This window comes from Tachypleus tridentatus, chromosome 4, assembly GCF_004210375.1.
Source record: "Tachypleus tridentatus isolate NWPU-2018 chromosome 4, ASM421037v1, whole genome shotgun sequence".
Lineage (NCBI taxonomy): Eukaryota > Metazoa > Arthropoda > Merostomata > Xiphosura > Limulidae > Tachypleus > Tachypleus tridentatus.
In genome coordinates, this window is record NC_134828.1 from 22,818,703 (window position 1) to 22,835,896 (window position 17,194).

At 32.5% G+C, this 17,194-nt stretch overlaps 1 protein-coding gene across 5 annotated transcripts in view; it reads left to right on the forward strand.

The window, feature by feature from the left end:
• Nucleotides 1–687: 687 nt before the first annotated feature.
• Nucleotides 688–17,194, forward strand: part of LOC143248661 (myophilin-like) — a 28,361-nt gene continuing 11,854 nt past the window's right edge. Inside the window, exons 1-6 of one of the 5 annotated variants that reach the window (XM_076497210.1) lie at nucleotides 7,581–7,719; nucleotides 8,385–8,485; nucleotides 11,163–11,317; nucleotides 14,978–15,044; nucleotides 15,379–15,483; nucleotides 16,730–16,762. In XM_076497210.1, coding sequence (XP_076353325.1) covers nucleotides 11,181–11,317; nucleotides 14,978–15,044; nucleotides 15,379–15,483; nucleotides 16,730–16,762 — 342 coding nt within the window. In that variant the 5' untranslated portion in view covers nucleotides 7,581–7,719; nucleotides 8,385–8,485; nucleotides 11,163–11,180. Of the gene's footprint in view, nucleotides 833–7,557; nucleotides 7,720–8,384; nucleotides 8,486–11,162; nucleotides 11,318–14,977; nucleotides 15,045–15,378; nucleotides 15,484–16,729; nucleotides 16,763–17,194 lie in introns of those variants that run through there. The other 4 variants (XM_076497209.1, XM_076497211.1, XM_076497208.1 and 1 more) reach the window with 4 other exon arrangements.

Consider the following 17,194-nt stretch of genomic DNA (forward strand, 5'->3'; position numbering starts at 1 on the left):
CTAAAACATCGACTTCATCTAGCTCATTCTTTAACTTACTAAACTACTAAAACATCTACTTCATCTAGCTCATTCTTTAACTAATCAACTAAAACATCGACTTCATCTAGCTCATTCCTTAACTTACTAAACTACCAAATCGACTTCATCTAGCTCATTCTTTAACTTACTAAACTACTGAAAACATCTACTTCTTCGTCTTGTAAGACGAACAAGTAGGGTGAGTGATATGGAAGTATATACACTCCATGGTGTGACTTTATCTCCAAAGGACGTTCGACATTGCCACGATAAACACGTTACAACAATGTTGTTGATACAAAAGTATGGTGTCTAGCCAGACGAAGTTTTCTGATACGTTGTTTAGATCACGTTCAGTAGCGTAAAGCAAACCATGTCTTACAAGCTTTAGGCTTATCAGTTCTAGCTTTTCCTGTTTTCTTTATCAGGTAATTATATAAGTTTGACCTTCTTGCTTTTATTTCAAATATATATCTTAAAATATCCAATCATTTTTCTGATTGTAATTGCTGATGAAGGGGAAAAAAAGCACCTTTATTGTTTTATAACTTTATTTTGATTTTGAAATATGAATTTGCCTCCAAGTGATATTAAAAGTAAATAAAAGGAGAATTGATAATACGGAAACAAACGAAAACAAAGGGGATTGTAAAAAAGGAATGTTTTAGTTGGCTTTCACATCAGAAGAAGACTAAATGCGCACGGGGACAGAATATCATTAGTTTTCGCGCATGCCATATGATGTAAGAACCTGAAGAACAAAGCTGAAATGTAGCACTAGTGAGGACACACGCTAACACTGTGTGAGAGAGTGAGCAATATACGCAAGTTGATTTTTATCTGTTTCTTCAACTTTATTTAGAAAAATTGAAACTGACTCAATCTTGATCATTTGTAATAGACTTCCACGGTACTAAAACAATGATGTAGTAACTTCTAATTCACTGCCACGCTACTAAAACAGTGACGTTGTAACTTCTACCAGAAGAGCTGTTTAATATTTTCAGTGATAATAGGTTAATGATAAATAATTTTAATTATGATAAATACATAAACCAAAAACCCTTTGTCACCAATCTGCCCTGCGTAACCAGTTTGATATCCTCGCTGCTAGCGGTGTTACTGGTCTTAACCCAAGAATACCTGGCCAAGCTAGGCCTACTTAGTGATATTGCCAAATACCGAAACAGGACTGTTACATGTTAAGCTGCAGGTACCACCACGCTTATCACATTTGACCTTGTAGTAATTACATTTGATAAAATTCGTGCTATATTTTAAGATTAGTTTATAACAATAATTTCTTAAATAGTAAAAACTGCATTAACCACATATGATAGCCGTAATGCTATAAATAACTAAAATTCAAAATGAGCTATTTACATTTAATTTTTTATATTACAGGAACATGCACAAACATACGTTTTATTCAGTATGTGGTAAGTTTCAGCTAGATGTCCATAGAACAGTAGCATAGTCTGTAAGAATATATAATATGTAGTATATATGGTCTTGTTTGACAATTTATAAGGTCTAGTGACTCAGTTAAAGTAGCAGTAAGTAAAACATGTTGTAATAAGTTTCTGAACCTTAAATTTGGCTAAATAGAAGTGTAATTATTAACTTTTAACAAGCCTAGATAATGCTTCATTCTCAATATGCATAGAAATTATGCAATTCTGCATCTGCATAAAATACTAAGAGAAGAACACATTTTTTACAAGTGTATCATATATACGTAAAATGACTTTATTGGTCAGTTTCTTGAACGTTCGAACATCTGAGTTAGATTTAGTTCCCATGGCAACATGCCGTAATTATATAATGCCGACATACTGATCAAACTAGTGATTTTTTTTTAGTTTTTTTGCCTTATTATATTAAATACATTCCTCGAGGGTGCTTAACAACAGATATTACCCTTTCAATAGTATAAACTAACTCCTGTTTTCCACGCCCCCTAGTAGCTCTAAAAGCTTATAGAGCTAAAAACAAACAAGCAAACAAACTGATTTTAGTGTCCTTTAAGTACATCAAATCCCTTAACAACTTAGTGTAGATCGAGCCATGTTCCGAGACTAAGAGGCAAGCTGGGGGTGAGGGACAAGATTTGTAATGCTAGAATTCGGGATTTGATCCTCACACGCACGTACCGTGGTATTAGAATTGGAACTATCATCCTGAACGGTAACTTATGTTCATATGGGCTAAATAGACAGATCATGTACCTCAAGGATCTAGAAATAATCGTTCGTAATTAAACTACTGACGAGCGATAAGGCAACTAGCCAGCAGCAGAGCCAGTTATCACGAGGGCGTTGTCCGATGCTCAAGTCAAATAATAGGACTGATTATCAATTTTATACTGTGCCCATAGCATAAACTGCGTATCGTGTTCAGCAGCAAATTCTCTCGAACTTTGACTTCTGACTTATCTACAGATCGTTAGTGAGTTATGCTGAACAAAATGTGACGCGGTGTATAAGTGTACATACAAATTTTAATATTACTAATTTCCAGTAACAGTGAAAGCTTTCCACAACCAACCAGTTCTCTATCATAATAATCCCCCTAGCAACACAGCGGTATACCTGCGGATTTTCAACGCTAGAAACCAGGTTTGATACCCATGATAGGTGGAGCACAAATAACCCATTGTATAAGAATTTGCTTAGTTACAAACAAACATGGTGATTTTTCTATGCATTTGTTAATTTCCTAAAACTTATCGTGAAAGTATTTATGCGTTTCAATAAAGATTCCCTTATTAACAAAAGATAACTATTTTATACATTACTTATGGCTAGTACATATTCGTACATAACTCATAATGATAAGTTTTGTTTGACGCGCGTGTAATCATTTTTGCTTTTGACACCGATTGTTTGTTTCGGTGTAATGAAGTGTTTGTTTATTATTAAGCACAAATCTACATAATCATTATTTGTGCTGTGCAAATGACGGATGTATCCAAACCCGACTTTTAGTGTCATAAACTTGCCGCTGAACCACTGGAGGGTGCATTGGTTTGTAAGGATATCAGTGTTGCTGGACCAGCATAGCAAGGTGGTTGGGAAAATCGTCTTATAATCTAAGGGTCGTAGGTTCGAATCCTCGTGACACCAAAATATGCTCGCCCTTTTAGCCGTGAGGACGTTATAATGTTACGGTCTATCCCACTATCCTTTGGTAAAAAAATAGCCCAAGAGTTGGCGGTGGGTGATGATGACTAGCTGCCTTCCCTCTAGTCTTACACTCCTAAATTAGGTACGGCTAGCGCAGATAACCCTCCTGTAGCTTTACGCGAAATTTAAAAAACAAAACTGTCTCTGTTATTTTCATAAATTATATTTCAAAAGTAGTCCAATAGGTAAATGACGAAATTATATTTTCATATGTTCTTATTACCTTCATTGAAATATAAATAACATTTATGGTTTAAAAAAATTAAACATTGCAAGTAATTATTCATTTAGGCAGTATTTCAAATTTTGTATGAAAACACAATCAATTCCGAAAGTGCGAATACAAAATCCGATAGATATATATTATCACGAAACCACGTACCAAAGGCTGCCAAAATTTCTCTTATCTAAGATACCCAGTAGTAATATGTTTAATCTCATAAAGTTCCGTTTATAACATTATGATCTATTTGAAGTAACGTCTGACGAAAAAAAAAAAAGGTGAAAAGTTAAGAAGTTTTCTGAACACCGAGGTAATGGAACTCTGTTAATTAGGATTTGATTAGTTAGTTGTGAAGCGCAGAGCTACGTAATGGGTTATCTGGGCAATGCCCGCCATGGAACCCAGTTTTTAGCATTATAACTTTTCAGAGTTAGTGCTTAACCACTTGAGGCGTCACTAATTATGGCTATAAATATATAGTTTGAACATATAAACTTTTGAGATTTTTCAGATGGTAGCTTCATTGGTTTCGCAACATAACGAATAATACAGTAGTGTCGTGTTGGCTGTGTGTCTCGTACGAATTATTAATGTTGCGTATGATCTCACTGAATGATAGTACAGAAGTACAACATTATCCCAAAAGCTAAGCGCCAAAACGTTTTAGAAGAAATATACGCATTGGCTTGTGAGCAAATTGTTTCTAACAAACCCACTTTCAACTTTCCCAGTTAAATACTTACGGAAACAGGTTTCGAAACGTGTATTTCTTTATTTCACGAAAATCACTCACGAAAAGAGTTACGTAATATTTACATAATTTTCGTGTTGAGATTTGGATTTCACGACGAGTACAACTAAGGAATTTGTTTGTTTGAAGGTAAGCACAGAGCTGCACAATGGGCTGTCTGTACTGCTGCACCACCAGGAGGCACACGAAAGAATTATGACACGTATTGTGAAGAAGAAAGTGATTAAACGGTAAATATGCAAATTATGCTCAGTACCTCTGGCATTATTCATATTGGTCACCATTATTGACCAATGTCCACACAGTTGGCGGATGTGACTATAAAATATACATGCTTGTTGCCCTGATGTTTCTTATATAAAAGTTGTGCACAACGTCTGAGTATGTCAAACATTTTCATTTTTTATTATCATAGACAACGCTAAATAAGCAAAGAGTTTAATTCAAATGCACGTTGAATTTTCAGTCTACTAGAAAAATTTCATAATAGACTTAGGTTTTAAAAAGAAAAAAAAGGTCTGTAAATAGGACCTGAACTTAATCGGAAACTTAGATCACCGTTAATTTTAACAGACAAAAGACATGGTATCTTTCTGTTGGTTGTTAGTTGTTGTTGTTTTGGAATTTCGCACAAAGATATTCGAGGGCTATCTGTGCTAGCCGTCCCTAATTTTGCAGTGTAAGACTAGAGGGAAGGCAGCTAGTCATCACCACCCACCGCCAACTCTTGGGCTACTCTTTACCAACGAATAGTGGGATTGACCGTAACATTATACACCCCCCACGGCTGGGAGGCCGAGCATGTTTAGCGCGACGTGGGCGCGAACCCGCGACCCTCGGACGCACGCCTTACGCGTTTGGCCATGCCAGGCCATTGGCTGTAAGTAAAATAGCTTGCCAAAGTATGTAACACGCTGAGAATTCCCCGCTGGTACAGCATTAAGTCTACGGATTTATAACACTAAAAATCAGCGGTTCGCTTCCCCTCCGTGGACTCCGCAGGTAGTTCGATGCGACTTTGCCATATGAAAACCCACAAGACAGTGAGGTAGTGATACGAGTGGAGTATTCCAAGAAGATCTTACAATCAGATAACATGCATAATGGTAATAATCGACCAGAGGAGAATTTTTATTGTATATTTCTTTGTTAACGGTGTTCAAGGTTAAAATTATTCAGCAACTGCAGAGATAGGTTTGGATTATTTGATTATGACGTTTGAAAGTCATTTTCTAGATGTTTTATCATGGTATTGATGTTTCTATGTTAATTACCCGTGTTTTGTTTTTTTTAACCTTGTTATTACAACAATCTTTCTTTACTTTTTTTATATCTTGATATCATGGTTCTTCTATACCACTAAAGACCATTTATACTTTTTCAGGTTTGGTGATATAATTCTTTTGATTATTTTCTACGGCTTTCGTTATCTTACTTTTGATCAAACTTATTTAGTTTCTAAATTATTCTTTATATCTCTTCTCTGGTTTTGATATTTCTCTCTCCTTGTTTTAAATCCCTATATCTTTATTCGAACTTTCTCTTTGATCTTCTTTAGATTAGCGTACTTTTCCTTATACCCTTTTAATTTTCTGTGTCCCTCTGAGTTGGGGACGGCCTTATAGTTGGCGTACTAAGACTGAATCTGAAAGTTCAAGGCCTGTTACTGCAAAAATACGCTTCATACTTTTGGCCGTAGATGAACTATAAGTGTGATTAGTCAAATGCTATTCGATTACACGACAGTAGTTCTAAAGCTGGTACTTGGTATTGTTGACCAGCTATTTTTCCTATAACCTTCAGTTTAAAATTAAGGACGGCTATTTACAGACAACAGTTTGTGTAACTTTGTGAGAAAAAAAAGGAAGAAGCAGAAATTAAAGAAAAAAACAAACAATTTTCATTCTTTTTCTGTTTTAGCCATTTCTCCTCTGCTTTATCATTTTCAGCAAATTTTCTATCTCAGTCCATGTATATATTAATATATTGTTGTACGTAATTATTTTGCTGGCGAGTTTTTTAAATTATTTTGTGAAACTAATTTAATTCTAGTCTGCCTAATTATAACAAGTTACTTTATTTCTTCTTCTAACGTTTCTATACACTTGAACATCTCCGTAAATATCCGTGAGCATAAGTTACAAATTACGTTACGTAACGCAAAATAAATCAACTTACTTGTACAAAGTAAACACGGTATATAACACATTCACCAGTTCACTCTCCGTTGGAAACTTTAAAATATTCTAAACTCTCTAACTAACCAAATGTCCCTTCAGGAAACATAATATTTATATCTCCGTTCCTGTGTCCTACAAAAGTTCGACCTCACATCCTTCAAACTTTCTGGGCGTTATACGCCTTCTAGTTAACAAATTACAACATTAAAAAGTATAGTATATAATAATGAAGTTCGGTCTAGATTCTAAATGTTGCAAGGAATTCTCTCATTAGGCAAGTTCCTTTTGATAATTTGGTGAAAACAAAGGTAACGTACAATCCATTTAATCATAACACAAGTGTTATATTCCTTAACGTTCTACAAGTTGGATTAAAGAATGTTCACTGCAAGACATAAGTCCACAGTACATGCCAATACAACAGTTTTATTTACTTGCTAATTCTTCTGTATCTCTGTTTCTGTTGAAAGCACAAAATCAATATTGACAAAACTGAAGCTATTTTTTTTCTCCAAATATTCAAATGTAAAATGAATGTCAGTATCAGTTTTTAAACTGCTTGATGTTTTATAATATTAAACATGCATTTCTGTCAGTTAATATATAATAATACTTTAACTTATTAACAATGTTAATCCAAATGGCCAATAAATAAACTGTTATTACGTTTTAATTATGTTGTTTGTTCCAAGCTAATAGTTAAAATGTCTAAAACCTTTTGACAGCTTTTTAAAAACTTGTTAAAGAGTACTTGAATTAATTTGACACTTCGAGGATAAATTCTAAGGATTCTTTGGTCTCTGGATCATTTTCAATTACACTGGAATGAGAAAAACAAGTAAAGTAAATACAGACTAATTGATTTTTTTTTTTTTTTTTACAGGATTGGAATTGTTAAAACTGGACGATAAACAAATCACAGAACGTAAATGCGTGAAAAAGGGAACATGATATATGTTAACATTTTCGTTGGCCTTTGCGATTATTGTCTAACTTACATTATGTAACATGTTGTTATAAAAGTGTATGTTGTGTTAATGGCTGCAAGAAGATATTATTACATTTTAATTTCACATCTGTCGTGTAATAAAAAGCTCTTATCTATTGTATACTGATCGTGAAGTGAGCGGCCATTCCTTACGCCCGAATTGGTTGAATCTTTTAATGACGTCATATGCTGACTTCTACCCACTGGTAGCGCGTGAAGTCCATATACTGTAAATACGCTATTGCTAAGTAGAGGGCAGGTGACGAGTGGTTAGTTTGAATTATTTATTTTCTTCTCGCTTTCTGTTACTAATTTTCATTATGGCATATCAGGGACCTGCTTATGGTCTTTCCCGAGAGTGCATGTTAAAGGTAAGTTCATGTGGTGATTATTTGTAAGATTTTAATGTATTGAATCAAGGTAATGTACTGTAACTTGCACGTTAAACATGAGTTACCCTGTCGATTCGACATACAACTACGAGTGAGTGTTTTGTAAGTTTAAGATTATAGTTACCTCGTGGGCGTTTCGGTTTCGCTTGAGAACGCTACATGTATTTCAACCGCTACAATGGGTTCTTCTTACTGACATTATTTAATTTTTACATATAGCAAAGTAGGACTCTTAAATCAAATTCGGAATTTTGATTTGCTATATTTAGTCACTGAATAATTACATATAAACTTTCACAAAAATTGTATTATTTTACAAAACTTTTAGCCATGTGAATTCACTTTTCTTTCTTTCTTTTTTTAACTACTACTACAGTTCCGAAGTGAATGTAAGAGGTTTTCTTAACCTTTGAATGTTTAGTAACGTTTTAAATTGTTAACTGTTAGATTGAATGGGGAACTTTCTTCAAAATGCTTATCTTTCTGGATTATTATATTGCATTTCTTGTTATAGATACCAAAATTATTGTGTTCCCTACAACAAGTGTTGATGTAAAGTAGTAATAGTTATATTTCTCGTTATGTTGCTATAATGTTTCAGGAAATTATTTGAAAATAAATGCATATATGCATGTTCTGATTAGAGCTGAAAAAGCACATATTGGTGGACAAGAAAGTGTCATCCATATGAAACAAGGCATTGGCTGTCTCTCTCCATTGTAATTATGATATTCTTCCCTCTTATGTATGTATATGTATGTGTTTTAGGTTTATAAAATGTTAAAAGCTAAAATCGGACCATTTTAAAAAGGATCATTAATTTATAGTTATTTATCTTAAAAGTGTGCATCCAAGTTTATGTAGTTTTGCTCTCAAATAATTAAAATTCATATGGAAGTACTTTTCTGTAAAATTTAAATTTTAATATCAAGCATTATTTTTAAGTGATTTCACTAGTGTATGAAAAAAATTATATTAGTTTACATGTACCTTGTTATTATCACATTTTGTTGATATAAACAGTACATTAATACAGTTTTAACCATCAAAATTTATCAAAGAGAAGGACCTTCTTTTGTGTTAAAAACATGATTTAGAAATATAATTTATAGTTTTACAATTTTATTTTCTATATTTTATATAAAACTGTGCACATGTTTTAGTAAATACAGCTAATGAAATTATCTTTATAAAGAATTACATTGAACTTCCAGAATTTAATTTTATAAACCTACATAATGTCTAGAAACAGGAGTTGTGTTTCAGCCAGGTTTACTCAAGTTGTTGTTTTTTTATAGTATTGTTAACTAACGTGTCTGTAGTCATTAAAACATGATGCACCTTTAAAGTTGAGATGCTATATCTCATCTGCTTACTGAACTGAATTGAATCTTTTTCTTTTAAATCAGATAAGTTTTTGTAAAGAAAACAACAAAGATGTAAGATGTTAAAAAACCTAGTAGTGATATGATTTAGTTTTCTGTCTTTATTTGCTTCTTATGGCATGACTGTTTTTGTTGTTGTATAGCTTACTTTTAACAGACTACTGCATTTGAATTTCAAATGTCTGTTTGTGATTTAAATGTAACACTCTCTATTTTCAGTGTTGTTAGTAATCCATTATACATTGTAGTTATTGAAATCCTTCAAATAGAAAAATGGTTTGAATCACCTCCCTTTGTCCTTTTAGTTATTAAATACTAAAAATATTATTTGTTGTATGCTTTTATATTGTTTTGAAAACTAGTTGACTTGATAAATGTCATTGTTTTTCTTCTGTTGGACATTATGCTTTAAAAACACCAAAGATTCTTTTTGAAGGGTGTATATTTTTTTAAATACCAAATACTTCACAACATCCATTAAATTACCATGAAACACCCATACCGGTACTGGACGTTAATAGTTTACCATTTGGAAAAGAAAGATGATAGTGGTATTGTTTTAGTTTTGGTAACATTTAAATGTAAAATTACTGTACTAATAAATAATACTGAATGATATACTTATTTGATAACTATTTGTATCAGAGGGACAGAAACCTAAAGTAAATATTGGTAAGAGTTTTAATTTAGCTGGTTTAACTAACATGTATGTGAATGGTAGTAGTACCTTAATTGTATGAACCACAACAAAGAACATTGTTTTGTTGTCAGTAATTAAGCTATGGTTTTAAAAAAATGTCAGTCAATTTTGGCCTCATCTCTTTCAAAATCGAGAGTTTATGCGAAAAACTTTGAAAAAAAGAGTAAAAGTGAACTAGAACAAAATGTTCTGGCAAAGTTATGAAACTTTGTAAGTTTATACTAAGACTTTAAACCATGATGCATTAGTAACTTACTGCTTTATAAATGAGAAAGGTGGTATACAGATAATGTCTCGCCAAATAGTTTTTATAGTCTATCTTTTTTTTTTATTTTTATTACTTATGAAGACATCTTTAAAGTTTGTTTATGATTTTAGACTTATTTGTTTCCAAAGTGAGAATCTAATTAGGTAGGTAATTTGGTAATTATAGCTTGTATTTTTCATGATGAGATATTGCATAGTGTTGAAAAAAAATTTGGTACTTTGCTGTATGAAACTGGCATCCCATTAGAAAGAAAATGTTTAGTCTTTTGTATTCATCTGAAGAATCTTTTTGACAATTGTGTGATAAAACAATTGCCAAAAACATTTTTTAGTTGAATACAATGATTAAAAATTTTCAAAAATGATTGGAGAATACATAGGACATGAAAAAAAACAAGTCTATCTGAACACAAAACTAAAAATTCATGGAAAGAAAAACTTAGAGCAACAGCCCACAATTGAAAACATCATTGAAAAACTTGTTGAATATTTATAAAACTTGTACATTTTGATGGTTGATATCATTTGTTACCACGCTCAAGTCTTATTGTTATAATTTTTCTCAAAGTATGCATCTTTTTACTTTGTCAAAGTAATGTAAATTTTTGCAAAATGTTGTATTTATGAATAGGAATTCAACATCAAAAGTTAGTTTGTTTAAAAGGGAGAGTCAGTAATCATGAAGGTGAGACATTGTACTGGATCTGATGAAGATGCATTATTTTGCTCACTTTGAAAAACATTTTGTTAAAAAAGTCTATTTTTTTACTGTTTACTTGTATCATTGCCTCCCCCCCCATCCCAGTGGTCCACCACTAAGTCTAAGGGTTTATAGCACTAAAATGTGGTTTCAGTACTCATTGTGGGCACAGCACAAGTAGTCCCAGTGTGTGAATTTGTTCTCAACAATATACAAACAATCTTGTGTTGTTGTAATTGACTTAAATAACATTAACACTTGTTAAGAGACTTTAAGAGGTATGGATATAAATAAAAGGTAAATTGCTGAAAGAGAAAAATATTGCTATGAAGTAAATATGACTGAGTTGTTTTTTTGTGTTATTACTTAGAGTAGGGCCAAATTTGATATGAACAAGGCTCTTCAAGTTTTAGAATGGATTGAAAAAGTGACAGACCTGGAGCTTATTCCCCCTAACCCAGAGAGGGGCTTTGAGGACTATGTGGATTTTTGTGAGTGTTTGAAAGATGGCATAGCATTATGCAGGTACTTGTTATGCCTTTTTTCTAACCATATTAAAATAAATTTGTGGACTTTTTTTATGTAAAATTTTAGTTGACTTTCTAAAGTGTATATGAATTTTTCCAAAGGCTAAACTGGTGCCTAAATATTTGGTATTCATAAGCAAAGTATTACATATTTTCTCAGTATGTTTTGACATTTACTGAGTGGACTTATTGTTATCTTTCATAAATGGAGTTAATTTTATGTTTTATTAAAAATCGGTAATAAACTTGGAATAGAATACTATTTATATCAAGGTTTACATGTTATGTTTCAATTCAGTCCTTGTTAGTAAGAGTAAGCTCATGAATGTCATGTAGCATAACTTTATATTTTCTACCTTGTTACTTATAATAACCTGGCAACTGGTGGATTATTGTTCTGCGATACATCACATATGTTTATCTTCTCCTTGTCTAGTGGGTTTTATGAACAGAATCAACTTCGATGAAACAAATGTAATGAAAGTGCGACTGCTAAAGCTCATTTGTGTAATGATGCGTGTTCCATATTGCACATTATAATGAATTAATATTGGGACTTATGATTATAATCACATATTCTAGAAATTGGAAACCCAGACTTTTTTTTTTTTGCTGGTTTGCATCTGTTAGACCATAAGGTTGTCATCATGTTAACCATTTCCCTATACAATTAGGTCCAGAGAGTACAAAGTAAATTATTGAATGAGTGAAGAAAAGGTTGTGAATATTGCCTTTTGTCGTTAATATCTGGTGTGAATCGGACAGCTTCATACATACAGGATGAATAATAATAATGCATGTTTTTATCATGAACCATTACTTAAAGTCACTATGGTGCATGCATTATGATAAAAGTATGAGGTTGATCTTATGTTTCATACACTTTTTAGAAATAAAACTACAGAATTGTTTTGACCTGTTATCACGTTTGCTGATTGTTAATTTAGTGAGCCAACCTCATAACTTTGTAACTTCTCTTGACATATTTTGAAAATAATAATGATATTTGTGAGCCATTTTGTTATCGTAACGACATCTTGTAACATTAATGAATCAAGAATTAAATCTGTTTGGCATTTAAGTTTTCTATACCTTGCTATGTACAGACACATGACCATCTTGCTGCAAGCACCTCAATCCTGGAATTTGATGGTTTATGATGTCCAAAATATTAAGTAGCATTTTTTAATTTTTGTAAGAATTACTAATTATGAAGTTTTTCTTTTTTGTTTTGTTTTATTTAATTAATAGATTGTTTGTTTTCTTTCTAGAATATTTAATTATTTTATGACCACTTGAATTATTTAAGTGCAACATTTATTAAAAGTGGCATATTATTCTTTTGTATTATATTGGCCATGCATTGATTATATGTTGCTTGTACTACTAGCTGCGATTTGTTTAGCAAGAAACTTAGACTGTATTTCACAGATGGCTATCTTTTCAGTAAAATGATTCTACTGTATTTCTTTTCTATAACATTTTTTGTTTTATATCATATAGCATGATGTTATTATATGGCTTTTGCATTGCTAAAGTAAGCCTGCATCAAACTAGTGCTTCCAAAACAAAATTTATAAAACATAGGTCAAGTAGACACTGCTCAAACCATTTTCTGAAACACACATTATTTTAAATTCTTAGGTGTAAAGGTTTGAACCTGTTTTGTTTTTTAAGTGTTTTTTTAACAAAACTTCCAACTAATAATTTGTAAAAGAGTGATCTCTAATATATGTCATTATTATTATATGAAAATGCTGAATATACTGCATTCTGTATTCATTTGTTTAATTTGTTGTTCTATTCTGTTCAATGAAACCATAAATATCTTCTAAGTCTGTATAATATGTTATTCAGATAAGGTTAGGACATACTTCATTCGTACATAACAAGCAAGGTGATTAGGTCACATCTACAGTCTGAAACTATTAGGTCATTTTATGTGAAATTGCTGACTTTCAATTAGTTGAAGAGTGACTGAGATTAGGACAAGTTGGATACAGTAATTTGACTGTAAGCTATTCAGTATTGACAACAGTGCTGTGCTCTCATTTGTCTGTCGTGACAAGTTGTAATTATTTTTGTGTTTCTTTGGAATCATATACAAGATGTCTTCAACATAATTGAGACTACTTTTTATGTATGAGTTCAAATTGGGAATAACTGCAGTAGAAGCTGTTTAAAAATCCATTTGACATTTACTTCTTGGTGGACTATTCAGCACTGGTTCCAGGAATTTCATTCTGAGGAAGGCCTCAATCTATTGTGAATGAAGAAAGATTAAGAACTATTGTGTAAGCTAACCCACAAATGACTGTTTTGGCACTTTCAACAGACTTGGACGTTTCCAGTGCAACTGTTTCTCGTCACTTGACTGCAGTCAGAAAGGTTAAAAAAATTGACAAAATAAGTACCTTACACATTGACAGAAGGGCAGAAACTGGTTAGGAACAAGAGGGAGTCATTCTTGAAGTAAATAGTTACCTGCAACAAGAAGTGAATCCTATATGACAGCAAGAAGAGATCAGAACAATGGTTAAATGCAGGTGAATCACAAAGACATACCAAAACCACCCTTGCACCCAAAAAAGGTAATGATGACAGTATGGTTGTCCATTATTCCTTTCTGGAACCAGGTGAAACAATTACAGCACAATCTTACTGCTGACAAATTCATAAAATGTATTGAAAATTAACCACCAAACAGCCGTCATTGGTGGTGAACAGATATGGATCAATTTTACTGCAAATTAACGCCAGACTCCATACCTCAAAAATCACCACTTCAAAATTGACAGAATTGAAATGTGAAATTTTGGAGCATCCACCATACACACTTGACATATCTGACTGATTTATCACTTGTTCCAGTACTTGGAGCTGTTTTTCTGGAACAAAACATTTACAAATCGGGAAACTAGCCTTTGAAGAATTTATTGTCTTCAAAACAGTGGAGTTTTATAGAGACAGGATATTTTTATTAGCATCCCATTGGGAGAAACCATTGCAGCAAATGGAGCACATTTTGATTAATAAAATTTGTTTGTTAAAATATGTTAATTTTACCTACACAGTCAGCCATTTCATATGAAACAAACTAATACTAGTATCCATGTATTCATTTTATAACTGTTAATGAATGTCAATAAATTACTTCTCTCTTTCATTACAGGTAAGAAGGGTACTTTTAAATGCACCAGCATGTTTTACAGCAACAGGTCATTGGGCATGTACACAGTATTATTTACATTTGAAATAGTAAACACATGGATTTGTTGACAGTTTGAGTAGTATTATACCTTCAAATAACAAACTCCTGAGCACAAGGAATGTGATTTCTTTTGAGATATGAACAATGATGTAGCTAGGGGGGCAAGGGGGACATTTGTCCCCAGGCACAGCATTGGGGGTGGGTGGGGGCACCAAATTGATGTTACATAAATAGGAAAATTGTGTAACGAGGGGGTGCGAAAACTGACTTTGTCCCCCGGTGCTGAAAACTCTAACTACGCCTCTGGATATGATACACAACCATAGTGATCTACCAGCTGCTTACATTGATACGCATATTACAATTGTTGTTGTTTTTGTATTTATATTTTAAAAACCATTAAGCCTGTAGTTTTTAATAAATGTGTTTCGTTTTCCTTACTTGTAGACTGATAAATAGAATAATGCCTGGTGCTGTAACAAAAATCAACAAATCAGCTTCTCCATTTAAACAGGTAGGTTGCAGTACTTGCATAAATATAGGAATTTGTTCAGTTTATCATTGTTGTCAAATCAACTTTTCTTTGATACTGTCACAGGTACTGCATTTAATGTTTGTTTGTGAATAAGTAATACAGTTTTTAAATTCTTCAATTTGGTATTTTATTACCCAAATTTGAGTATCCCTGTGATGCTTTAAGGTTCTGTAAGTGCATTTTAGTAAAATTATTTAAATCTTAAAGGGAGTCCATGTTGAGTAATGTTTCTCTATTTTATGTTCATGTTTGTTTTCAATTAGCACATTTCTATAGATTAATCTTTTTTTTTTTTTTTTTTTTTCATTACCAGATGGAAAATATTGAAATGTTTTTGAAGGGATGCTTAAATTATGGCCTTAAATCTTGGGATATGTTTCAAGTGAATGACCTTTATGAAAAGAAGAACCCTTACTTGGTAAGTAATGAATTGTGCTACCATTTAATAAGCAATAAGAGTAAAGCTGTTCCATGCTAAAATCATGGTTTAGATTCCTCTCGGTGGACACAGCAGATAGCCTAATGTGGCTTTGCTATAAGAAAATCGCAAATGCACAGTTAAATAATTAGCTTAATATCGTTCAATATTCTGATATAACAGTTTTATGCCTTGTACGCTAGGATAATATTTTATTAGTGTAAGAGCTTTCTTAGAAGGTATTCAAACTGGGTATGTATTTCTTGCATAGTTTTGTTTGGCTTGGCACCTCAGTGTTTCTCCACTTTATCCTGATTTTGGTCTTGCAGTATACTTTCTAAGAGATGGTTGCAATTTCCTTTATTTTGTATATGTGTATTGTATTTGTAGATCTAATTAACTCGGTGATACCTAACTTTTTGCGTGGTTGATTTTGTGAAAAATCAAATTTTGATATGTTAATCTTTTGAGGTTTTTCTTGGAAATACATTAGTTTTATTGTTGCTTTTCATAGTAATTACAAGATTATTATAAGCAGGGCGTAGATTTTTACACCCAATAGGGGATGATTTTTGCAACCACTTATGTGGACTGTTCAATTTGTAAATTGGTAATCTCTAATTATGTGAACCTGAAAGCTGTAAACATGCAGTAACAGAGTAATCTTGTTGCCACGACACTTGCATGTATACTTAAGCCTACTGACTGATACTTACGAACTATCGCTTAGATCGAAAAGCTTAGAAGTACGCCTATATTAAAGATGTACATTTCGGCTACTGAAAAAGTCTACATCTAGGCCTAATTATGTAATTCGATTGGTAAGAATACGAGAATCACAAGAACAAACACACACTTTGTAGGCCTGTGATGCAATAAAACAATTCAACAGACCAAACTGTAGGGGGGGATGATTGTATGCACCATACCCCCATCTGAAATGAAGGGGGGATGTATACCCTCCATCCCCCCAGGATCTACGCCACTGATTATAAGAATGAAAATACAATGTTTTGGTTAAGTTTGTTAAAGTTCAAAGTTCTGTTTAGTAAATAAAAACAGTTCTGCCATTCCCCTTTACTAAATTTACTGCATTCGTAGTTTAATTGTAATTGTATTCTTAACAAAAGTTTCTTTTGTGTTATTGTTTTGACCTAAAACTGAAAAGATTGTTTAATTTAAAATCATGTTATTAACTTCTCATTTGGTTTTCTGAAAATATTTACATGTTCTTTGTTTTTTGCAGGTGGTGAACTGTTTGTTTTCACTAGGAGGCCTGGTAAATACATTTTGGGTTTTAAAAGCTATGTCACTCGAACAGATTTCCTGGATGTCTAACAAAGTTTAGTTTATTGTTAAGTATCACATTTATCACTTATTTCTATGGAAAGGAAGCTACTTATCAGTGTTCATCGGTGACAACAGCTGTACAAAAGAATCTGTACACCATGACCACCCAGGACGTGAAGCACAAGAGATATTCGCAATTTGGAAATTCTAAATCCCCAGTCTAAACACATCATTATGACCTGAGTATATGAATATTGTTTGTTTGAAAAATCAATTAGTTCTTAGTGCCAACAAACTACCTACTAAATATCAAGTGGTGTAAAACTGTAGATCAGATAACAATCAGCTCCAGTGAGACTTTATGTTGGCTGTGAATGTTGTGCAACTTGCTGATATGAATATTCAAAATTATTTTAATTTT